Raw genomic sequence first — 25,970 nt, 5'->3', positions numbered from 1 at the left:
CAGTCATAATGGGGTTAGTCAATGGACTCAGAGAAGGTCCCTTCTCACAATCCATATCTAAAAGACACCCCGTTTCTCTAAGTGATGTACAGGAAAGAGCTGAAAAGTACATCAATATGGAGGAAAACGCTAAGTTGAGAGACCTGAGTTGGCGACCTGGGCCCCCTCCCTCAACAAAAGAGAGGGAAAGGGAAACCAAGAAAAAGGAAGAACTCGGTCTCGAGAGACCAAGAAAATATCACTCTTATACTCCCCTGAAAGTTTCTATAGTGGATGTATACAGAGAGATTTGTAACACTGAAAGACTGCCACCCCCTAGACCCATTAAAAATAAAAAAGGGGGGAGCCGCAGCGATTACTGTGAGTATCATAAAATATATGGTCACTCCACAAACGACTGTTACGACCTTAAAAATGTGATAGAAAAGCTGGCTAGAGAAGGTCGGCTTGATAGATATCTCACAGAAAGGTCGGACGGTCATGGAAAGAGAAAGCGAGACGATATGGATAGAAGAGATCCACCGCCGCAGACTCCAGAGAGACATATCCATATGATCTCAGGAGGGTTCGCGGGAGGGGGACTCACCAAATCCTCTCGCAAAAGACATCTCAAAAGAGTCTACCAGGTCGGAGAAGAGTCATCCGACCTCCCTACCATTTCATTCACAAAAGAAGATGGGCAAGGAATAATCCCTGGACACGATGATCCAGTAGTAATAACTATGATCCTGGCGAATGCCCATCTCCACAGAACCCTAGTAGACCAAGGAAGCTCGGCGGACATCCTTTTTAAGCCCGCTTTCGACAAACTAGGGTTGGATGAGAAAGAATTAAGAGCCTACCCCGACACCTTGTATGGATTAGGTGACACGCCAATAAAACCACTGGGATTTTTGCCCCTCCACACCACCTTTGGAAAAGGAGAAAAATCAAAGACTCTGAGAATAGACTTCATAGTCATTGATGTGGGGTCAGCATACAACACTTTAATCGGCAGAGCTACCCTTAATCGACTCGGAGCAGTGGTATCCACTCCCCACCTTTGCATGAAATTCCCGACTTCAGCGGGGATAGCAACGGTAAGGGGAGACCAAAAGTTGGCAAGGAAATGCTACAATGAAAGCCTAAATCTGAGAGGAAAGGGCAGAGAAGTTCACACAATAGAGCTCGGCGGTGCAAGGGCCAGAGAAGAGCTGCGACCACAACCGGGAGAAAAAACCGAGGAGATACAGGTCGGAAAAGAGGAAGGGAAAAATACTCATATAGGAGCCAACCTAGGGAAAACTCTAAAACAAGGATTGACTAAGCTCCTAAGAGATAACTCCGACCTCTTCGCCTGGAAGGGCTCTGACATGTCTGGGATAAACCCCGAGCTCATGTCCCACAAGCTCTCGGTTTATCCGGGATCCCGACCTATACAACAAAGAAGACGCAAGCTTGGCCCAGAACGAGCCCTAATAGTAGAAGAACAAGTGCAGGTGCTCCTGGAAGCTGGCTTCATCAGAGAAGTCAAGTACCCAACATGGCTAGCCAATGTAGTACTAGTCAAAAAACAGAATGGCAAATGGAGAATGTGTGTCGACTATACCGACTTAAATAAGGCATGTCCCAAGGACCCTTATCCACTGCCAAGTATTGATACCCTAGTGGATTCCAGCTCGGGGTATCAATACTTATCATTTATGGACGCCTACTCGGGATATAATCAAATTCCAATCTATGAGCCAGACCAGGAGAAGACATCATTCATCACACCCAGAGCTAATTTCTGCTACGTGGTCATGCCATTCGGATTAAAGAATGCAGGAGCCACATATCAAAGGTTGATGAATAAAGTGTTTTCCTCTCACCTTGGGAGTCTAATTGTAGTATACATCGACGACATGCTGGTAAAGACCAAGAAAGAAGTCGACCTCTTGTCAGACCTCTCACAAGTCTTTGACACCATAAGGCTGCACGGGGTGAGGCTAAATCCCGCAAAGTGCGCCTTCGCGGTGGAGGCAGGGAAATTTCTAGGATTTATGCTAACACAAAGAGGGACCGAAGCCAATCCCGATAAGTGTAGAGCCATCCTAGAAATGAAAAGCCCGACTTGTTTGAGAGAAGTCCAGCAGCTGAATGGCCGACTTGCAGCCCTCTCCAGATTTTTGGCAGGATCGACACTAAAATCCCTTCCACTGTTCTCCTTATTAAGAAAGGGATGCCAGTTCGAATAGACTCCTGAATGCGAGGAGGCGTTCCAGGAGTTCAAAAAGTTTTTAAGCCAACCTCCTATTCTGACCCGACTAGTACTTGGGAAAGACCTCGTACTGTACTTATCCGTAGCAGACAAGGCTGTCTCATCAGCCCTGATAAGAGAAGATGAGGTCGGATAACATCCAGTTTATTTCATCAGTAAAGTTCTACAAGGCCCTGAGCTAAGATACCACAAACTAGAGAAGTTTGCCTACTCCTTAGTAATAGCCTCACGAAGGCTACGACATTACTTTCAGGCTCACACAATAAGAGTCCGTACGAACCAACCCATGAAGCAAATCCTCCAAAAGACGGATGTTGCAGGGAGAATGGTTCAATGGGCAATAGAGCTCTCCGAGTTCGACTTAAGATATGAAACTCGGACGGCGATCAAAGCCCAATGCCTCGCCGACTTCGTTGCAGAATACGCAGGGGATCAGGAGGAAAAACCAACTACATGGGGACTCTATGTAGACGGATCCTCCAACAAAACAGGAAGCGACGCAGGCATAATATTGAGATCCTATTTCCGTACAGACTCAAGATATGCTTATTGGGCTTTATATATTAACGAGCGGGAATCGTCGAGGTATTAGTGCAAACAGGTATAGTCCGTGTAATCGCAGAAATTCGAAAACTGAAAGAATTTACAATAATAACAATTGGTAGATGAAAGAGGAACCCAGATAGAGGTTTTCCTAAAATTTGAATTTCCAGCTTCAAACAACCAGGCAGAATATGAAGCCTTGATTGTTGGATTAAAGCTGGCAGAAGAAGTCGGTGCTACAAAGGTGATGATATACAACGACTCACAAGTAGTAACCTCCCAGATAAGCGGAGAGTATCTGGCAAAGGACCCAAATATGAAGAGGTACTTGGAGAAAACTCTGGAGCACCTTGGGCGCTTTGCAGAAACCGAGGTTAAACATATAACTCGGGATCTGAACAGCAGAGCGGACGCCCTATCCAAGTTAGCAAGTACCAAGCCAGGAGGGAACAACAGAAGCCTGATCCAAGAAACCCTCCAGGAACCCTCGGTAGTAAAAATAGAAGACAAATAAGAAGTACTTGAGGTAATCGGTTTAAACCTCGGATGGATGAACCCCTTGGTCGAATACATGAAATTCGACATCCTCCCTAAAGAAGAGAAAGAGGCTAAAAAGATCCGAAGGGAAGCACAACACTACACCTTGGTAAGAAATATTCTCTACAGAAGGGGGATATCAACACCATTATTAAAGTGTGTACCGACCTCAAGAACTGCCGAGGTATTGGAGGAAGTGCATAGTGGGATCTGCGGAAACCATCTCGGAGCAAGGTCACTAGCCAGGAAAGTAATCCGAGCTGGATTCTACTGGCCGACCTTGCAGAAAGATGCCACAGAATTTGTGAAGAAGTGTCAACCATGTCAGATGCATGCAAATTTCCATGTGGCTCCACCAGAAGAGCTCATTAGTATCACTTCTCCATGGCCCTTTGCACAATGGGGAATGGATTTGTTAGGTCCTTTTCCCCAAGCGCCAGGACAAGTCAAATACCTGATCGTGGGAATAGATTACTTCACAAAGTGGATAGAAGCAGAACCATTGGCCACCATCACCGCTCAAAGAAGTCGGAAGTTCCTCTACAAAAATATCATCACAAGATATGGGATACCCTATTCCATTACTACAGATAATGGAACCCAATTCACCGATTCTACCTTCAGAAGCTTAGTAGCCAGTATGAAAATCAAACACCAGTTCACCTCGGTGGAGCACCCGCAAGCCAATGGGCAAGCCGAGGCAGCCAACAAAGTCATACTGGCAGGGCTAAAGAAAAGATTACAAGAAGCAAAAGGAGCTTGGGCTGAAGAGCTCCCCCAAGTGCTATGGGCTTACAGGACAACGCCCCAATCCGCCACTGGAGAAACGCCCTTCCGACTAGTCTGTGGCGTAGAAGCAATGATACCAATAGAAATCAATGAACAAAGCCCAAGGGTAATTCTCCATGACGAGATCGGAAACATACAGGGGCACAAAGAGGAGCTCGACTTGCTCCCCGAAGTCCGAGAATATGCCCAGATAAGAGAAGCAGTATTGAAGCAAAGGATGACTACAAGGTACAACAAAAAGTCATTCGAAGAACATTTGCCCCGAATGACTTGGTCTTAATCAGAAACGACATTGGAGTCAACAAATCAAGGGAAGAAAAATTTGCTGCTAATTGGAAAGGACCATACAAAGTTAATGAAGTTTTAGGAAAAAGGTTATTATAAAGTAACCGACCTGAACGACACTGAATTCCCAAGGTCGTGGCATGCTTGTAATATGAAAAGGTACTACAGTTAAAAGCGAACTCTACTCCCTGGTGTACTCTTTTCCCAACTTCATGATTTTTTCCCAAAATCAAAGGGTTTTTTCTGGAGAAGGGTTTTTAACGAGGCATCATGGTAGAGGCTAAGGGAAAAAAGGCTATTAAAAACCCTTAGTAGCAAGAAGGTACCTCCCTAATCAATAAATATCTTTTTTTCATATCTCTTATAAACTCCTTTCTATTTTAAGTCTTCCTACGAAACGCGCCGACTTAAGCTCGACAAAACGTGAAAATCCCATGAACCAACCTAGATGGTCGTCAGGATAAAACGACGAGGTACAAGTCGATGTAATGAGGTTATAGAAGTTGATCGTAAAAACTCGGAAACATCCCGACTCATAAGTCGAAAGGAAAAAATCGAGTACAAAAGAAAACGAATCGCAAAAAAAACCTAAGTCATAAGAACTCAATAAAACAAAGTTGAGTATAAGGGATAACAGAAAAAGAGATTAAAGGCTGTCAAAAAAGTCCTTAAACAAAAAGGCTCAGAAAAACAGACAAGCCAAAGGGAAAGGTTTTCAGAAAAAAGATCAAGGAGACTTCGAAAAATCAAAATCAGAAAAGCATACACGCATAAGGTAACTTAAACCCTTATCCAAAAAAGGGTATTTATTTTGTTAAGTTAAAACCCTTATTAAAAAGGGTACTTATAAAATATTTTGTTTACGGCCTTAAAAGGCCAAAAGAAATTGTCCAAACACCACCAACAAGCAAAGAGTTTAAAAAAGGGGAGACTCACAGGCCGAGCCCCCATATAGCCATAAAAAAGTTATTTCTGCAGAGGAGTAGACGGATCACCACCACCAGAGTCAGGAAGAGCGCCACCAGGATCAGGAAGAGAGGCAACCACGGGAGATGAAGAGGAAATCGGAGGAACAACAGAAGAACTCGAAGCGTCCTTGGAACGAGGAGGGGACTCAATAATCCTCTGCCCCCGAGTCTTAAATTCTGACTCGGAAACGATCACGGGGGCAGGAGGATCCACAATAGCACCGTCAATGACGACCTTGTCTGGATCTAAAGGAGAAAGATCCAAGTCAGGAACAATAACTCCGACCTGCTCCTTGAAAATCCTCCAAGCCTCCTCGGCACCATCAGCGACAGAGTCCTCCAACTCGGCATACGCATTTCGAGAGTTCAGCAAATCCTTCTTCACAGACACAAGATCTTGAAATAAACTCTGATAACTCTCCTGTGCTGTCTTCCTCAAACTCGCCTCCATGTTGCATTGGGCTCGCAACTTACTCTCCTTCTCCCGAAGGCTATCTCTCTCCGCCCTCAGCTTGGCGACCTCCTCCTTCAACTCCCTCTCATGCTCCTGATAAGAAAGAAGCCTCCCCTCCAGCTCCTCAACCTTCGAGGTTAACCCCAAAGAGCTGAGAGAAGTCTTCTCAAAAATATCCAAAAGCTTGCCACAAACACCTGCCGCCCTAAAACTCTCCTCAGCCAGAGTGGTGAGGTGGTTTTGAACAGAAACATCATTCATACTTATATGAGGATAGATGTTCTTTCGGACGAATGCAAGAGCATCCGCCTTAACCCCACCATCAAAAGAAGAGCCAGACTCTAAAGTCTTGCGCTTCTTCGTCTTTGGCTCAGAAAGAAGTCGGGCGGAGGGGAGCGGCCGAGATAAGGCTGAAGAAGAAATCACAATGGGCTGAGAGGGAGTCCCCACGTTCTGAGGAGGAGGAGGAGGAGGAGGAGGAGGAGAGATGATTGCCCTGGCACCACCAGCCCTGGCCCGGGACTTTGCTTTAGCCTCCTGAACTCTCTGGTAAGATTCTTGAGCATTCTTCCTTGCCATATCTGCAAAAGAAACAATTAGCAAAAATTACAAGTCGGCAAACCTCAAAGTTAGCAGATACAAGTTGAAAATAAGAAATGTATATACATATATAAAAACTACCTAGCTGCGACCGAACAAAGTTCGGCGATCCCTGGAGGAATTTCCTGGTATCCAAGTATGGGGCCCTCCCCCACACTTCTCGGAAAAACCCCACAATGGCCGCCTCCACCTCATCCAGGTCATCCAGACCGTACTTCTCACAGGGGGAGGCCTCCAACCAATAGAGGGGAAAACGAGGGGAAAAATTCTCATCCAAGAAAAAGGGGTGGTGACCCTCTACAGCTTGCACTTTGAAAAAATAATTTTTGAAGTCGTGGAAGGATTCGTCAAAAAGGGTGAAAATTCTCCGACCTTGTATGGCTCGGAAAGACACCCATTGCTGCTTGTTATTTAGCCCACTAAAGGGCTTAGTCATGTGGAAAAGATAGAAGAAAATCCTCAAAGAGGTCGGAAAGTCCAAAGCGTGACTAATAAATTGGTAAATTTTCAGAAAACCCCAAGAATTGGGGTGAAGTTGGGTAGGGGCAACTCGACAGTGGTGCAAAACAGACATCTCAAAATGCGAAAAAGGAAGAAAAACACCCAGACGGGTGATCATACATTCATACATAAAGAAAAAATGAAGGGCCGCCTCATTGGCCCTCCCAAGACAAACCCGGTCTTCTGGACCCGGGACTACCAACTCATACTTTGGCTCGTCCTCCTCAGAAGTACAAATCCTGTGGTGAGTACGAAGATGAGTAATAAACTCAGCATCGACCAAGGGTTCCTCCCCTAGGACCGTGACATCAACCCATTGAGAAAGAACATCTACGGAAGCCATTTCTTTTTCTTATAAAGGGTGACAAAAACCTACAAAAGAAAAAGAAAAGGAAAATAAAAAACACGGTCTCTAAAGGGAGGAGATACGGAACCAAAATCTACAAACCAAACTATCTACCTATAAAATAAAAGCTTGCAAAACACAAAGCATGTCATGAAAGAAGAAAAGCTAACCTTTAGCCAAAAAGTGAAGGTTGGAAGAAGCAGAAGTCTCCAAACACAAGAACGCAGCACGAACGAAGAAAGAAGAAATTTGAAAAATTGCAGAAACGAAAAAATGAAAGAGAGGGAAAGTATTTATAAACATGCTAAGGGGTATAATGGTAAAAGCGGGGCAGTCATTAATGAGAATGCACCGTTACCAAGACCTACGCACATCCCTAACGGACACGACGCTTGATTAGACGTAACTGTCAGAACCAAAAGGACACGGAAAGTCACATCGGTTTCAGAAAATCACGTCGGTCCTCCAACAAGTCGGCTACGACCCCGAGCAGAATACTCGAACCCAAATCTTGAAAAAATTGGGCACGAGTAGGGGCACTGTTCATACCCTGGCCCAATAATAAAGGCCCAGGATCAAGCAAAGGACCTAATCCAAAGGGTTGGGTCTCACCAGTACCAATCTTCATCCTATGAAGTCGGTACTCACCACGACCTGTTCTAAAGAAGTTGGGCACGAGATTAGCTGGCGGATAAACACTCATTTAAATGAGTAACTACCCCTAGAATCTCTCTAACCACTTCCACGAGCCATATCTTAACCTCCCTAAGATAATGGGACGGTTAACACCTTAAAAATATGGCACTACTCCAACGGTGGTTATTAGTTCACCACTATAAATACATTGACACCCCTCAGGTATCTCTAAGCCCAATACTCTCTAGACCTGCTTACACCCTTGCTGACTTAGGCATCGGAGTGTCTTTGCAGGTACCACCCCCATCTCCTCACACAAACAAGTCGGACGGAGCCTCCCGAGTTGCAGATCCTTTCGGAATCCTCCTCCTTCACACATTTGGGCCAACCAACTCCATCCAGCCCATCAATCTCCGGTTACCCACCGTAACAATTACCAATCGTTGAAACTGCATATCTGAATTTGTCACGAATTTAGCAAAACTGAACTGAAACTAAGGGAATTCAATTTCATTATGTGCTCCACTTCGAAGATTTTCAGGCAAACATAAAAAGCATGGAGGGAATGGAACTTGAACTTGCCCTATAAAGTTCCGTAGATGCTATTCCTCAATCAAAAATCGAGCTCCTCCTAAGAAATCTAACTTTAATCACATTCCATTAGGTTGGTCATAATAGGTGAGTAGATCCAACCATCATTCGATAAAGTAGAGACTATTGCCTCTTCTTTGAACGCTTACATCCATGTAGTTGGAACCCGAATCAGTGAGGACAACTCGATGAGGTATTTCATGGATGTGATGCATTGTAAATGATTGTGGCAAAAGACAATCGAACTGGAACATTAGACGATAAGAATAACTTAGAGTAACAACAAATTAAAAATTATCAAAAGAATAATATAATAGAATGAGTATATGAAAAATATTATAAAAAATTATAAATTGTACCTTAAAAGGATCAACTTCAATAAAAAACGAAGAATACATTCTTATTCTATGAAGTAGTAAAAAAAATACTAAATATAAAATTATGAATTCACTCACAAATTTAGATTCATGTACCACAGGAAAACACTATATATAAATTTTAGTAAAACAAAAATAAATATGTAAATTACCTATTATTAAGATAATTTTTTAACAATGCATTAAATATTGATTTGATACAATTATAATGAATATATATTCTTAAATTAGTATAATTATATATTAATTTCATCATATCACGGGTAACAAAGATCTTTTATTATTAGTATTACTATTATTGATATTATTATTATCATTAAAATGAATAAAAATATTTTTAATTGATAATTGATAAGTAGTTTAATAGTACATTAAATTTTGATTTGATACAATTATAATGAAAATATGTTTCTAAATTAATATAATTATATATTATTTATTAAATATTAAATACAAAATAATTATATTAAGGATATTTTTTATAAAATAATTTAAAAAAATTATTTGATATACGTGAATTGGATAACAAAGATTTATTATTATTATTATTACTATTATTAATATTATTATTATCATTAAAATTATTAAAAGTATTTTTAATTGATAATTGATAAGTAGTTTTATAGTGCATTAAATATTGATTTGATATAATTATAATAAAGATATGTTGCTAAATTAGTATAATTATATATTATTCATTTAGTATTAATTATAATATAATTACAATAAAATAATTTAGAATAGAAAAAAAAATTTATTCGTTTTGGAGGGAAAACGGAGGCATGAGAGATCGACACGTCACCTTTAGTAGTTGGGGGAAAACCCAATTTTAGTATATTAAGTAGATAGATTTTTAAAACCGAGTTATTAGCCTTTGCTCAAAAATTATTTTTAATATGAGGATAAAGATGATGTTTTGATTTAAGATTGATATTTAAAGTGTATTATAATATTATAGATATGTAAAAAATGTGTCCAACACCTATTTTACTTATTGTCAGAAAATGTTTGTTTTAATATTTTTTTGGTGACTGAAATAAATTAAACAAAGAAAAACAAAACAAAAAAAAACAAGGAACTGCTTAAATAGAGGGGCAGTCCTGTTTAAGACTACTCTTAAATTCCTCCCAAGGTGAAAGAAGCTCCACATGCGAAAGTTGTAACTTCATCGCCGTCTTTGCCATAGTATCTGCCACCGTGTTTGCATCTCTCATAATCAAACGAAAGTCAACACGCCAATTCCAATGCATGATATATCTTATTTTGAGCACCAATGGATCAATAAACCCAAAACCATCTTGAGTAACAAGATTAAATGCTTCCACACAATCCGTCTCACAAATAACATCTCGTTGACCCACATCCCAAGCCAAACAATTCTCCTTAAAGAATACTATTACTCTCAATCATTCCCAAACACCCCCTTTGCCAGCTCCCATTACAATCTCTAATAACACAAGCAAAACCAACACTATCACCCAAACCAAAATAACTAGCATCACAATTAATCTTAAAAATACCAATAGATGGGGGATTCCAAAAACTATTTAGAGTAGAGGGAAGGAACATACGTTGTAATTCAAAAATATTCCTAAGCTGTTTTAATATGATAATAAATTTATACGTACCGATACGTTTAAAATATAAACAAATAATAATTAGAAATATAAAATTTATTTTCTACATCAACATTTAATTTTTTGTTTAAAAATATATATTATATTATCATTTTTACTATAATATCTTTTTAATTAAATACAAATAAAAAACATTTTTTTATTTAATTCTATAAAAAGACATAAATATCTTTTTGTAATGTTGGATAAAATGTATCTCTTTAAATTAATCAAATATTAAAATTAAACTAACTTATATTTATAAATTTAAATAATTTAAAAATAAAATAACATCTGATTGATTATTCATGTACAGTCAATGATGCTTGTACTCTTCCATAAACTCTAATTTCTGATGTTCATTCATACACAAAAAAAAAAAAATCTAAAGAACAAAAAAAATTCTGAAGTATTGTTTAGTGTTCTTCATCTTCCCTGGATTTTCTTACATCTCTCTCAAAGAACGTCTGTCTCTCAATTCTGAAACTCTCTCTTCTCTCTCACACTAGCCCACCACAGTCTCTTTCAGTCTCACTCGAATCTCGTCTCAGTCACGCTCGCCGGCGTCTCCACGTGTCGCGGCCTTCCCTGGGATCCTCGTCGCCGGCCACAGAAGCAACTCGTCGGGTCGCCGTCGCTCGTCGTCTTCTGGTTTCGGGACCTCGCCGTCGCCGAGTCGTCGTAGACCGTAGTCCGTTGGTGAGTCCCTGCATCGTCGCTTCCCCTGTTCTGTCTTTTCCAAATTTTCCTTCTCCTTGTATTTTGAGATGATCTTATGTGTGTGGACATGCACGTGGCTGGGTTGGGATTGAAGAAATCCCAGTCATTCGGATCTTTGTTTTTCTTGTTCAATGTTCATCTCAGGTGCAAGATTTACACCTTATTATTCCTGACTATTTCTTTTGAGTGGAGCAGTGATACACGCCCGCTTTCTTATCAGCAGGTTAATATTGTGTACATTAAAATTGCACTTTCATGGATATTCTGATATTTTGGAAACTATGAGAGTAGACTATTAATTATTTCTTTATTATGCATATATATCAATTTTATAGATAAAGATAATGTTCCTAGTTATATAGATAAATATGAGTAGAAAAATGATACAAAACTCTTTCGTAATTATTGTCTATGTTCTTATTTTAGCATTTATCAGTTGTTAATTATTGTCTATGTTCTTATTTTAGCAATTCTATTGAAAAGTATTCCAAAGTGCATATTTTTTTGAACTACACTGTAAGTGCATCTGTTCAAGCAGGTCCTGTTTTTTTTTTTTTTTAATACTTTGATATCTGATTTCTTGACTGTCATTGGAATATGACCCGGTCATTTTATAAACACAGGTTTTGCTTGTTGTCAGCTCAATAAATTCTTATATGAATCAGATAAGATATTAACTGATTGATGAAACTGTCCTGTATGAACCACAATGAAAGAAATAAAAATTTCCTTGGAGATGAAATATACTGTTTTAAATTAAGGTTTCTTTTATAATGCATTATTTCTCTTTTTTTTTTGCCAAAAATTTAATTTATTCAGTCAGAAATCAAGGTAACAAAGTAATTCCGTTAAAGTCAAAACTTACTTATTTATTTGATGTAATTCCTAGGATACATGTCATTATTGTTTCATGCTCACTGAGAACTTGTATGGATATCTCCCTTTTTAAAGTTGGTGGAAAGCAGATGCACAGGCTGAATTTGCCTTTTTAATTGCAAAGATAATTTATAACAATGAAATTAAAGGATTGGTTTTCATGGTTAAATTTATAGTTTACCTCTTAGGTCCTAGATATCTTAGTATGCTATGTCTTATGTTGCTCAAATTCATCTGTTGCATGAACCATTCATATATGTATCTTTCCATATATCTCATTATCTATTTTCTTAAAGGTGTGGTTTCTTTGATGATTCCATCAATATCATTGTTTATTTAGTTGTTAATCCAACACTTTGTTCATGTAAAATAAATTGAATGCTTCTAGGTTTGGGTAAAGTGGGGAGAGAGATGCCAGTTCATTGCCCAGAACAAGCTAGGTAACTTAATTGATAATTTTTTATAATAGATCAGTTGTTCATTCCTTCTTTGAATTGTCCAGTTATATTTAGGTCTTCCTAGTTTGTGATTAGTTCAACAATTGTCAGTGATTTGACTTTTAGGTTGGATAGTACTTGATTTTGTTACAAACTAGAAATTTGCTTCGATTCACACTTTCACTGTATCAACTGGTCTTTCACTCACTTACAGCTCATAACAAGCATGCCAGTAGCATTTGTCATAGTATACGGAAGATGTAGCTAATTGAAATGCAGATTTTGATTATTTGGGAAGTCTTTTGTGAACAAATTTTACAAAAATATATTCCTGTTGCCTCCATCTAGGCATGTTTATTATGCATGGCGATGCTCATTTAAATTGTTTAGGAAGTATTTTTCTTAAAATTTTACAAAAATATAATTATTTCTATACTTTTATTTGCATATATAATAAAACTTCTAATATCTGGTTTTAGTGCTTTTTGAGAAAAGGGATAGTTTCCTCGGTGCTTTTTTCAAACTTGTTATTATACCAGTTGCAATTTGGATTAGTATGACTTAGAGGATGTATCATTAGCTCATTACTTTAAACACAAACTATATTACGTTACTAACACAAGTTGAGGCTAAAATCATGTTTGGGCTTTGGGAGTTGGGACATAGCTCAGCTCAATTTTATTGAGCATATTTGAAATGAATTGAGACTTGGTTTGCATGCTTCAATTCATTAACTGGGCTACTTTTTCAATGCCAAGACAAACATGCACTATGATTCTAATTAGATCCAATGATAATTGCATAGTTAACGGAACTAGCTTTTCAAGGTTGAATTGGTGATTTTAATGAATAAGCTATAAACCTCAAAGTGTCCATATTGTTAAATATCCGATGTTCTGAATGCTGCATGACATCTACATCTTCAAAGAACTACCCTGAATTTAGTTTATAATTAATTTTCAGTTGAACCAGTGGGACGATCTTATTTTTCACTTCCTCCCGCCAGGCTCACCTTTCTTTCTGTTATATTTTTATGCTTACATATATTCTTTACAGGGATGACTTCCTGTCACAAGGTAGTTGGTGATATCAGTGCACTTATAATATGTACAAATTTTCTTATTTCACAAAAATAGTTTTGCACTTGGTTGACTCGGTTAAGTAACAATAGAAGAAGGAAGTATGTAATGCATGAATCATAATAAAATAATGGCCTAATTAAGCAACAAGATCCATTAGTTTACCTTAGGTTTCTTGAAATTTATTACCATGTTAATATTCTGGGGTAAAAAGTAAGTGAAAGATTATTGTGCGATTTTATGTTCATCTGTCCTGTGTTAGTGGTTTTTTTCCTTGGTACTGTTCACTAATTTAGACAAGTGCCTTTCTCTAATATGCCCTCATTTTCAGGAATGTCACAATACACATATTTCATAACAATTTGATCACCGGTGAAAACTCATATAGCAAACTCTCTCTTGTTGATTTGAGGAGCTGTTTGATTTAGCCAATTCAGATTCAACTGCCACTTCTCAGTACCAATTTAACATTACCGTTTGTTAGCTCTATAATGAACAGGTATTGTTCTCTTTTACTTACTATATACAACTTTTCTGGTATCCAATGTTTGCTTCCTGGTAACTGTTGGCATTAGATTATCAAGGCCTTTTTTTTAAATGTTCCTGCAGGCTAGAGATCTTGTCTTGATTTTGCAATGACTCCTTCTCATTGAAGTAAATATTTGTCATGGAATTTCGTAGCAGACATGTTAGTTTATTAGTTATGTATTTTTAGTTTTTACTGACTTCCTGAAGTTCCTTTCTAGCAGTAGCATCTATAGTTGTAAAGACAGTTGTCATGATGTTTTGAGAATATCTAGTAAAACATCTCAAGATGGTTAATAATAATATTATCGTTCTTTGGCAATAAAGGTCATTTGAATTGGGAGTTTGGCACAGCCCAATATTTTTCATTGTATGGTAATTTGTTTTTCTTGTTCAATGTTCATCTCAGGTGCAAGATTTACACCTTATTATTCCTGGCTATTTCTTTTGAGTGGAGCAGTGATACACTCCCGCTTTCTTATCAGCAGGTTAATATTGTGTACATTAAAATTGCACTTTCATGGATATTCTGATATTTTGGAAACTGAGAGTAGACTATTAATTATTTCTTTATTATGCATATATATCAATTTTATAGATAAAGATAATGTTCCTAGCTATATAGATAAATATGAGTAGAAAAATGATACAAACTCTATTGTAATTAGAACATACAAAGTAAGTATAATCCAATCAAGCAGTTTCCAGAACTCTTTCAAAATGCAGCTGTGAGTATATGCTGAGCAGGAAAAGAGGGGAATTTGTGTGATATTCAGTACAGTTTGAATAATATGTATCAGCTTTGCGTAGGGTCTTACATTTTGTAAAGGTCTAAAGGGAAGTTAGGGTGTTTAATGCGACCATTCAAATGGTTATTGTAATTGATATTAGTTCAGAACAATTGGAATTTTTAATTTATGCATGTTAAAATTGCTGATTCTATCTCCCTTTCTCTAATAATTCTTCATGCATGTGTACAGGATCTGCCACAGACTTTTCCTGGCCATCCATGGTTGGACACTCTCGAGGGACATGCTGCTCTTAGACGTGTTCTTGTTGTTTATTCTTTATGCGATTCTAATGTTGGATATTGTCAGGTGGATTTGATCTGCTCTTCCTTCTTATTCTGAATTATTTTCCCCTCTTAAGTTCTTGTTGGATGATCTAGCCTCCTTGTTTTCAGGATGCTTGTATTGTAGATCAGAATTGTAAAATTTAATACCTTAATAACTTAACTGTTACTGTTATAATGTGAATAAATGTCAATTTAGGACATTGTGCTATTTCATTGCCCTAGATTTACATTATTAAAGAGGCATTTGCACCTGTTCAGTTTAACTTTTGTTAGCTCGACATTTTATTAATAGTGTAATAGAGAGGAATTGGTTGTATAATAAAGTGGTGGTTTGTAATTTTGAAGTGTAAAGGTTTTGGAAAATCTTTACTCACTCTTGATCTCAACATCTGAGGGCAACAAGCAAAAATACGGATGTATTTAGGAAATATAAATTCTCTTATTAATTATTATACATATATCATGTCACTTTAGAGGATTCATTTGTGAATTATTTATCAACAAAAAATTATGAGATGTAGATTTATCTTTTTGGGGTGAGATGTCGCCAGTTTCAGCGATAATGGCAATGAAGAACGATCGATACTTATTTGATAGCTAATAACTACCTGAGTATTTAATTTCTGTTGACATTTATGTAAGCAATCCATTTAATTTTTTAAATAATTTTGGATAAAATATAATATTTAAAAAGGAGCATGTTACTTCCATGGGTGAATTATACTACAAGATCCACGGTTATATCTTACAAAACTTGATCTTCAATTATAATGGCAAAAAAGCTGTCAATTGGAGAATAAAACGATGCCTCCCTCCCATCTTGTTATTGGGAAAAATTGCATGAAAGAATGTAGCCAAGTACTAAAAAGGTCTAAACGAGAAAATTTACAGGATGACATTTCCCTTGGTTCTATAAACAAAAATGAATTTATCTTCTTTGCTCATTCTATAGAGTATGTTTTACTTCAATCTTTTAAAGGGCTGCGTCTTGGAATAAGGACAGGTTCAATGATGTATCATCTATTACATGCCCACACTGACCTATGCTTCATGAAATACCAAGAGAAGACTGCAGATGCAGATCATCCATCTCTGCAAGTTCTTTAGTAATTCATCTTGAGAAGCTATCAACCTTCTTCAGCATCTGTAGAGCAGCCCTACCACCCTCGACACAAGTAACTGTTGCCCTATATTTCTGTAAAACACCTTCTGCAACTTTTCTGTTCACTGCATTAGCATCAACCACCAAAATTCTTTTTTGTAATGATAGATTCCCAAGTTTGGATACTTTCTTTCTAGTTGTTTGCCTTTTTTCAATTCCAAGGGATTCTCTATAGGAGCAAACCAAAACACTCAGCCAAAAAGGCTTCATTAATATATCATCAATGACACCTAAACTAGAAGAGACTGTATAATCAAACTATGGAGTAAAGTAACTTTGGTTATTACGTTTGAATAAACATACAATCGAGTAAAGTAACAGAAAAAAAGATTTATCAACCGTAAATACTCATTCAGCCTTAATTATTTACAAAAGAACTTCTACTTTCAAAGTCCACTTGCATGGGGAATTAAATACTAAGAAAAAGCCAGCAAATATGGCATGGCTTATGGTTAATAATTCAAACTGTTACATAGAGATATTTAGGGAATAGCCAATTATAAAAAATTGTATTGAGTGGTTAAAGAAATGCAACGAATAAGGATGAAACAAGAGTTTGGCTACAGCCATAGACAACAATATCTAGGATACATGAAACCTGTTGGCTCTGCTTCCTCTAGAAATTTTTTTAACATCTTTGGATGGTACTCTAGAATCTCACAATATATAAGTTCTTCTACATCTTCCTTTGTTATCCTGCGTCTCTCAAACTCAAATTCCATCTTTGTAACTGGCTGGCAGAAGGTTTTCTCTCAACCTTGGCCAAGCCTTTAAAATATGGAGCCGCTAACGCCTAACAATATCATACACAAGATACCAAGTTAATAAAAGATTACCAAAGAAACTGAACCAAAGACGGATGAAAATTCAGAATTCAACCTCTTCAGCAGAAGGCCAATCTTTAGGCTCAAGGGCCAACATTCTATCTAACAAACGAAGAGCAAGGGGGTTTGCATTAGGAAACTTCTGGGAGAAAGGAACTGGCTTCTTCTTGGGTATGCTGCTCAAGTATCTCCGAGCTTTCTCATTCCTTACCTATTAATATGCAACCAAGGTTGCATTGAGTAAAAACTAAAACACACAAGACTGCAAAGAGGAAGGGAAACTGAAGAACAGATCCTAGCACACTACAAGATTTCTGCTTGTTTATGGAGATTTTTTTGTGGAAGTTTTGAAAAACCTCCATAACATATTTTATTTATGGCAAAATATAAAACCTCCATTAATTAAAACTAGTTTAAATTTCTAAGCCCAATTTTCTAAACCAATAGCCAGTGCCTAACCTACTCTGATTAAACCCAAACAAATTTAACTCCAAAAAAAAACTTAGACCAAAAAAATTAGAAGAGGAAGAAGAGGGAGAACACTACAAAAAAAAATATCCATTTAACCACATTTTTTTTAGGCTACATTTGAAAAGCGTAATATAGGAATAGGTTACGCTTTCTTCCGTGTTTCTTTTTCGTAGGAGAATAGAAAATACATTTGTGGCATCACTTGAAAATTGTAGCCTTAGATATTATAAATGTCACTTATAAAGTATAGCCTTATCTTAAAAGCTATGGGTTCACTTTTTACACTAAAAAGTACACTTTTAAAAAATAACCTATTTGTCAGATTTCAGGTACACTTTAAAAGTGCTATCTAATGTATCTCAGATCAAATGTCCAACACTTAATATTTTTTTTTTTTCAATTTTCGGCAAATAATACACATACAAACACTTAGCCAAATAAAATGAAAACATAAAAGTGTAAAACCCCAGCTTAGCTTTTCCCTTCTTCACGCCACCCCCAACCCAGAGAAGACTCTGCGCCATCACCACTCACTATAACATCCCTAATTTCTAACCCAAAATCCCCAAACTAACTCAGAAAATCCTAATTTCCCCGATTCCTAACCCTAACAGCCGCAACCTCACCCTCCTTCAACGTAACAAACAAAAGCAGCCACTGTAGAGAGAAGAAGGACCGGGAGAAGAAGAGAAGAGAGGAAAGGCCTGCCCAGCCGTCACCACCGCAGCGCCGCTGCAGCTATTGCCACCTTCAGAGCTGCGGAAAGTCGTCCTCCCTGCCGTCGAATGCCGCCGTCGTGTCGCACATGAGAGAGAGAGAGAGAGAGACAGATTCGAGAGGAGCTAACCACGATCGCTGCCGTCGAAACCAGGCTCGTCGCCGTCACCACCCACGAAGCTGCGAGGAGCCGCTGTCGTGCTCGTGTCGCTGGGCGCCGTCGAGCTTCCCTCACCCTGAGCCGTCGATCTGTCGCCACCGCTACAAGGGCTTGTCGCTGGAGCCACGACTGTCACTGAGCTTCCGTCGCCGCTGCCGTTCAAGCCGCTGCTGCCGTCGATTTGTAGTTGCTGCGATTGGAGCCACTAGCGGGGGTGAGTTGCTACTGCCTTGTTGCCGTCCTAATCATATTCAACGTCCACTGCCCTGAGCTGTTTCTGCCCTTCAGTTTGTTGAGTTCGGATTCTTTGTGCTACTGTAACTGTCATTACTGAGGTGGGAACCAACGTTTCTGTTTGGCTGCTGCTGAAGGTCTTCCACCATCACTGGAGCTGCCCAGAATCATCGTGGAAGCTGCCAAGATATATGGTTGATTTCTAATTATGCCAAGACATCATTACTAATTAAGTTTTATGTTGATTTTTTTTATTTTATTTTATGTCCTGACTGCATTATAACTTGTAAATTCCATTTCCTTTTTGATATTCAATGTTTTGACAAACTGCCATGGTTTATAATCTATTGATACTTGCCATTTTCATGCTTAATCAGTCTGATTTAGAGATATTTTGGAGCTGACTAAGGCTTTTAACATGAAAGAGACTGAGGCAAAGGCATATATATATTTAAAATCCTGATTACTTTCCTTTAATGCATCACAGCCTTTAATGCATCAGCTTGCTCTTTTTATTTTGTTATGCTTCTGTTTTGTGTTGCCTCCTTAATAGTAAAAAAGATTAAGGAGGCTCTATTTTGTGTTTTAGTTAATAGTTTAAGGATTAAGACATGATATTGACTAATGAATATGAATGAATAGTATTATCCTATTGTGCATTTCACCAAAACTCCTTATTTAACAGCTAATATTATATATAGTTCTACGTTCCTAGTAATCTTAGTGGAAAGTAATTAGCTGAAGTTGCTGGTTTTTTGTTGCAAAGTGGTATTTAATTACTACACTCACCTAACTATATCAGCTTATAACTCTCGAGAGGTAGAATATCTACATAAAGGTAGTGATGCTTTATTTGAATGTATTGATTTTTGTTATCTATATAAAGACTTGTTTGAGAAGTGCATGGAGATTGCTCAGAAGTCTCTTGATGATGTACATGATGTTGTCCTTGATAGTTATTCAGATGATTGTTACTAAGAAAGTTATAGATTGTCCTTGATAGTTATTCAGTGTTGTCCTTGATTGTCTTATGGATTTTGTGCTGGAGTTGTAGATTTTCTGTTCTTGGTATTAGATTTCTTTGTTTTCTCTTTTCAAATAGGATATTGTGAAAAGCTTATTTTTGGTTTTATAATGTAACTGTTTAGGATGCTGGTTTCAATCGTAATCATTCCAGTGAAGTTTCTTCTCCGGTTGCTGGGCACTTTCCAGGTTATATGGACTATCAAGTAGGAATGAGACCACAGATCCCTGTTGAGAGAAAATGGGCCCTCGGGATTCAGGTGCAGTGTTTTACTTGGCTAAATATATAGTTATTAGACTTGCAATGCTGTTATGCTTAAATATATAGTTATTAGACTTGACTTTCTTTTACTGCTGGCTACTCTGGATATCTAGTCTATCTTTAAAGTTTTGCAGGTATTTAATTTCCTGATTATTTTGGTTTCTTCTCTAAATAAACTCTGTATATTTCTTAATATTAGACAAGTTGTGTTACTTGCAATAATAATACTCCTTTTTATACACTTCCAACTTTTCAATATAAAAAAAACTATAATTGAAAAAATAAAAAATAATTGTATACTATTTTCTAAATAAAAAAGTCAATAGGTTAAGATATAACAAAAAATAGTGTAAGTATTACTTCTCAATGTTAGAGTTGCTTATAGCTATCAAACAAGTTGGTATGGTCCATTTAGGCCTACTTGACTAATTATATATCAAGTATGTGCGTCTCTAAAATGAAAGCTTAGTCCATTTAAAAGAAATTCACTGAGCTAGATAAACTAGTCCATTTATTTTTATTTTTTATTTTTTATTTAAATAGGCAGTTTTTTATTAAAAAATTAAAAAAATGGGCTAAAATAACTTGAGATTGTTCTAAAATCTGGGTAAGGGAATTTAGCAGCCTTGATTTCAAAGTTAACAACAAAGTTATTTTATTGAGATTAAGTAGAGGTAGAATCTTGCAGGTGAGTTCTTTTATTTCAGATATCAGAGTTGTGTATTGTGGTGTACTAAGAAATTGTCTTGCTTCTTTGAAGAACAAGTGATATGCTTGTGTCTTATTTTATTTTCTGGATATAGTTAATCAAAGTGTGTGTTATCTGTTTCTTGGATATAGTTAATCATGTGTTATCTGTTTCCATTTATTTTTCATAGAGAGAATAGATGCAAATGGGGTAGAAATTGGTAACTCATGCAATGTTTTTCAACTTCATATGTTTAGTTTGAGTGAAGATTTGAATGGAACTAAAGTATTTATAACAGATTTGTGTTGAATGGTAGTATACTTAACAGATTTTTATAATCAAGTGTGTGCTAGAACTAGTTGCATGAAATGTTAGTCAGTGTCTATTTGGATTAGAAAGAATTCAAGAATGGAATACATGTATTCAGATTAGATTTGAGTTAGAGTTCATTGTGCACTACCACATACTGGTTGTGACTTGTGGCAAAACATGTTCTTTGGATTAAATCATGACTTAAAATCTGTTTATATGGATTGTGGAGTATCACTGCTTCTAGTAAGGGTCTAATGTTGTTTGCTGTAGGCTTATAAAGCATTGAATGAGTGGGTTATCAGGTGATTTATTACATTGTTGTTTCCTTCAATTAGTATTGAAATCAAGAATTAATTGGAAACTTTGGTCTATGAATAATTTGTAGGTAGAGGAGCGTGGTGTTCCAGTGGAAGAATTGTTAGAAGCTGATGAAGTTTTCTGCACCGGAACTGCTGTGGTTATCAACCCTGTTTTCTCTGTAACCTATTGGGATTGTGATACTGATTTCTGGTGGCATGTATCAATGAATTTTCGAATAATGATTTATTTTTCTGTGTGACATGTTTGTATTAATTCATCAACACTAATTCATCACTAAGTTATGGAGTTCTAATTAATACGAGCTCTTTGTTATTCACTGCTCTAATCAGGTTACTACTCTATCTTAAGAACCATCAATTGCTTGTTGGTTGTTACTTCTTTTACAATCTTTACCTTATTGTATTTATGAATCATCAAACAGCTGGAGCAGAGGTGCAAGCATTGGGCGTCATAGTGATGATAACAGACCCTACCTCAAACAGCGGCACTTTGCAGTCAGGATTCCACTTTCCATTACTCCTCTCTTTTATTGAATTTTATTTAATACTGTTGTTGACAATTTTGGTTCATCAAAGGTGGTGTGCTATTTAAATAATTATGGCAAGGATTTCAATGGTGGACTCTTTCGTTTCCGGGATGGCCAGCCAATGTCAATTATGCCAATGGCTGGAGTGAGTTTATACTCTTTCACTACTACCACTTGTGTTTTTCTTTTCTGGTCAAATGGTTTCTACTGCTAAATAAGGAGAGTGATTTCTCAAAATTTCATTATTGAAATGATTCAATGTAAGAGGAAATGTTTCGCTTTTTAATTTATTTTATCCTTTTTTATCTTTTAACAGGATGTTCTGATGTATACTGCTGACCAGCGAAACATTCATTCTGTTGATGAGGTATATTCAATTGTGCTCCTTTCTTGCATGCCCTTACTTACTTGGCCTTGTACATAATCTCTGTTTTATTTCAATTTAAATCTCCTTCTCCCGGACTCCGTGTCCTTAGAAGAAAAGGGATAGAAGAGAAAACAGGAAATCATAATTTTCATCTTTGATAATTACCTCATGGGAAACCATATTAATTCTTGAAAAGAGTACTTACTTTAGGGTACCATTCTAAAGATTCCAGAATGCTGAAATGAAATAGTCAAGGATGTATCTGGTGCTTTCACTGATTTATGTCAAAATATTATTTTGGTGAATTGGTCATATGAACTCATTTGATCTTCTTTACAATTTGTGTAACTGAATTATTAGTTTCTGAGGAAGGTGTGAATTTGATTGAGGGTAGCAACTAGCAACTAGCAAGTAGCAACAATAAGAGAAGAATCCTAGGTTTACTTTTGTGGCTTCATGTTTGGTTTCTATCCTTTTTAACTCTCATTTTTCTTTTTTTTTTTTCTTGCAAAACAGTTCTAGCTCTCTGAACTTCAAAGAAAGTTGTCTATATTGATGACTATAACACAAGAAATCATTGCCACCGAGCTTAAATTATTAATTTTTTTTATATAAACAGGTCTAGCTAAAGGTGTTGCTGTTGGAATATCTATAGCTTGAACAAGTGGGGTTCTGCCATTATTAATTTGTGCTTGTGTTAGATATTTCCAGAAGAAGGAAAAAGAAAAAATTAAATTGCCAACAGAAGATTTTATATCAAGTTCAACCCAAGATGGTAACTGTATTTTATTGAAATTCTAGGCTTCTTAATCTACTATTTGTTTCTTTCTATTTGATTAAGTTATATTAACTATGACACAATGTTAAAATGTTCAATGAATTAATTATGTTGTGATCATGAATTCATAATAATAACACTTTTTGTTTCTTTTTTCCTTATCCTTGTAAAGCATCTAGCAGTGGTGAATATGAAACTTTAGGATCCACAGCTGCTAGTGCTTCTGGCCTTCCAGCAATTATGGCGGCAAAATCGATGGAATTCTCTTATCAAGAACTAGCCGAGGCTACAAATAACTTCAGCTCTGATAACAAAATTGGTCAGGGTAGATTTGCAGCAGTCTATTTTGCAGAATTGAGAGGCCAAGTAAAAGCAAGCCAATTATATCTTTAATAATGTTATATAATCTTCCAGAATTAAAAGGAAAAATAAATTATCTTTGACCATTAGTAGCTTATCTGCATAATTTTATTGATAGTTAAAGATAGTAAAAATGGTAGTTAGGCATTTGGCAAACGAATAAAATTGATGAGACGTGGCAAGGGACCACATACATATACATAATAAATATAATAATAATAATACTAATAATGCTACAAGATTAGTGGTCCTATCTATATATGATTTTGCAAACCCTTTGATGAAAATTTCAATGCTAGTTGGTGAAGATCAACACAAAAAGTCCACAAAACAACAAAGAGGTGGTGGAGCCATGAAGGTATTAATATGTCAGCATGAAAGGTAGCTCTAAATTATAAAATGTTCTTCTATTGTTGTGTTCTGTTCTAACCAAAATTCACATAGCAGAAACCCGTGAGCATCACAGTGTAACTCTCACAAGTTTTCATAACAGTGAGTTCCATATAGGAATAATAACAAGCAAAGATTTTTGTATATAAATCCAAGGCTATAATCTGCAGCTTTTGGAGTGTTTAGCAAAGTTGAAATTAAAGATATCATATATCTCTTGATGAGTAAGCTTCTATAATATGATTTTTTTAAGAATGTTATGTACCAAACTTAATCATCAGCCTTTAATTCTGGATGGTTTCATTTTGCAGGATATTAGGAAGAGTTAATTATCTTATGGAGATTTCATCTGAATTGGTAATAACATATTCATATCTATAGTTTAGCACATGTATGTTATCAAAATCAATTATGAAATTTTTTGCATTATTGTATATTATGTATATGCAAGGTATAATGGAGGATCCTAATAGCTTTCTCTGGCACTTCAGCTCTATTGATACTTGTGCCTAACTACCATTTTAACCATTTAGTTCTTTATCTCACACTGTTCCTGTTTATATCCACCGTGATGTGAAACCTGCTAACATATTAATATATAAGTACTTCCGTGAAAAGGTTAGTTTATTGTAATATTCTTGGTAATAATCATTATTTTCCAATTTTTGTTTTCTTTTTTCTGATGAGACTAATATTAAAACTGTCTAATAAGGTTTTGGAAATTCACCAGGTTGCAAATTTTGGGCTAACTAAACTTAGGGAAGTTGGAAGCTTTTTATCACTTCATACTCGTCTTGTGGGAACATTTGGATACATGCCTCCAGTGTAAGAACTTAGTTGTTAATTGTCTTGGAACATAACAGTAAATATTAGAAAATATAAAATAAGTCAACGAAAGTTGTGGTTGATACAATTTATAGATTCTGAATGTCTAAGAACTTGGTTTGACATGACTGAATTTATAGATTCTTGGGTTGGGCATAATGTCAGATGTGAGTGTTATCTCTACTTTAGTGACATCTTTTTTCCATTCTTGATTCAAAATGATATCTTCCTTTGATTTTGGTCATCTCTGCTTTGTATATTATTGATATTTTGCACCCAATTTAATGTTATCTCTACTTTAGCGGATCAAAATGCTTCAACCAGCTAAAGGTTGTTATGGGCGCAGCACCAACAGTAAGTTTTACTCTCATCATTATGATCTTGTGTTATCAGAATGTGAACTTCATATTATGTTTCTATGTAGATTGAATTTTAACAAATTGCTAAATTATGCAGATACTTCTGGCAATCAAATCAGAAGAAAACAAGCTACAAGAAGTCATGGTTGGATTAGCAGCAAATGTTTTCACATTCATGTCCTCTCAGGAATCAAGCTATGTATTTCAAGAAGCCGGAATCATTGAAGTTGAACTGGCAAGTATACTAGTACATATTCTCAAGAAGCACAAGTATCCGGCAACAAAGGTGCTGAGGATAAGGAGGTTTGCCATAGAGTTTGCGATTTGGATGATGAAAGACAAAGCAGAAAACATAGATACCTTCAAGCATATGGGAATGGAGAAGGTGCTGGAAGGTGTATTAGAAATCACATCAGAGCTTGAAAGCTTCAATGTTTTCTCTGGTACTGTTGGATTGAACAGGCACAATCTAACAATTCACTCACTGGTTGAGACAGCCTTCAAGTTGCTGGAAAATAGGTGAAGTAATACATCACTTTTGAACCATATTGTAAAATCAGTAATCCATGTGTTGAGCAAAAATTGTAAATTTGTAACACTGTACACTGTTGTTTGTTTTGTGTAAATGTGTATTATCCCACATTAATTTTGATTTTGGTTTTGGTTTTTGGTTCTGATGGTTATTTATTTATTTTTCCCTCTAGATTTGATTCTTCAGTCGAAGAATCAAGGCTTTATTGATTTATATCAATAAGGACCAATTATTAATGAAAATTCAGGAGGAACACTTTTCAATGCTATACTCCATGGCATTTATATTTATTAAATTTTGATATTAAAAAATAAATTTTTAATTTCAGAGTATGTAAATGAGATGAGATTAAGAATGTTTTTAAATTAAAAAGAAATAAATAATTATAGGATTTGTGGAGGTTTGAAAATCTCACAAAATAGTTCATTTTTATTAAATTAAAAAATCAATTTGTGGGGGTTTTCA

The 25,970-nt window shown here is 36.5% G+C and overlaps 3 protein-coding genes and 1 long non-coding RNA gene across 11 annotated transcripts; 2 read left to right on the top strand and 2 right to left on the bottom strand.

Moving 5' to 3' along the window:
- Positions 1-5,171: 5,171 nt before the first annotated feature.
- On the bottom strand, positions 5,172-6,396 carry LOC110269081 (uncharacterized). The gene has a single exon (XM_021116490.2). The coding sequence runs from the start codon at positions 6,392-6,394 to the stop codon at positions 5,360-5,362; it is 1,035 nt and encodes a 344-aa protein (XP_020972149.2). The 5' UTR covers positions 6,395-6,396; the 3' UTR covers positions 5,172-5,359.
- Positions 6,397-10,813: 4,417 nt separating this feature from the next.
- On the top strand, positions 10,814-15,400 carry LOC107626156 (uncharacterized). Of its 4 annotated transcripts, none has more exons than XM_088504113.1 (6): positions 10,814-11,181; positions 11,398-11,425; positions 12,467-12,518; positions 13,926-14,093; positions 14,529-14,607; positions 15,100-15,400. In XM_088504113.1, the coding sequence occupies exons 4-6, from the start codon at positions 14,086-14,088 to the stop codon at positions 15,247-15,249; spliced, it is 237 nt and encodes a 78-aa protein (XP_088360239.1). In that variant the 5' UTR covers positions 10,814-11,181; positions 11,398-11,425; positions 12,467-12,518; positions 13,926-14,085; the 3' UTR covers positions 15,250-15,400. The 4 variants fall into 4 exon arrangements, with proteins under 4 accessions (XP_088360239.1, XP_088360238.1, XP_088360237.1 ...); XM_088504112.1 differs by having other exon boundaries at positions 11,297-11,425; XM_088504111.1 differs by lacking the exon at positions 11,398-11,425.
- Positions 15,401-16,837: 1,437 nt separating this feature from the next.
- On the bottom strand, positions 16,838-17,751 carry LOC110269083 (uncharacterized). Its single transcript, XR_015904976.1, has 3 exons — positions 17,574-17,751; positions 17,236-17,536; positions 16,838-17,149 (listed from the first exon to the last, which is right to left on the bottom strand). It is a non-coding gene; the product is annotated as an uncharacterized LOC110269083 (long non-coding RNA).
- Positions 17,752-18,017: 266 nt separating this feature from the next.
- Positions 18,018-25,647, top strand: LOC107626154 (uncharacterized). 5 transcript variants are annotated; one of them, XM_088504109.1, is made up of 13 exons: positions 18,018-18,742; positions 18,817-18,956; positions 19,911-20,045; positions 21,433-21,697; positions 21,790-22,039; positions 22,211-22,261; positions 22,881-23,036; positions 23,212-23,780; positions 23,847-24,013; positions 24,101-24,146; positions 24,520-24,614; positions 24,917-24,968; positions 25,071-25,647. In XM_088504109.1, exons 10-13 carry the CDS (start codon positions 24,126-24,128, stop codon positions 25,494-25,496), a joined length of 594 nt encoding a protein of 197 aa, XP_088360235.1. In that variant the 5' UTR covers positions 18,018-18,742; positions 18,817-18,956; positions 19,911-20,045; positions 21,433-21,697; positions 21,790-22,039; positions 22,211-22,261; positions 22,881-23,036; positions 23,212-23,780; positions 23,847-24,013; positions 24,101-24,125; the 3' UTR covers positions 25,497-25,647. The 5 variants fall into 5 exon arrangements, with proteins under 5 accessions (XP_088360235.1, XP_088360231.1, XP_088360234.1 ...); XM_088504107.1 differs by lacking the exon at positions 23,847-24,013 and having other exon boundaries at positions 18,040-18,742; positions 21,790-21,862; positions 21,944-22,039; XM_088504105.1 differs by lacking the exon at positions 23,847-24,013.
- The last annotated feature ends 323 nt before the right edge of the window (positions 25,648-25,970 follow it).

Source organism: Arachis ipaensis, chromosome B2 (assembly GCF_059453495.1).
Source record: "Arachis ipaensis isolate K30076 ecotype BB chromosome B2, ASM5945349v1, whole genome shotgun sequence".
Classification (NCBI taxonomy): Eukaryota; Viridiplantae; Streptophyta; class Magnoliopsida; order Fabales; family Fabaceae; genus Arachis; species Arachis ipaensis.
Note: the sequence above shows the minus strand (reverse complement) of the source record. Positions and strands in the feature narration are given on the sequence as shown.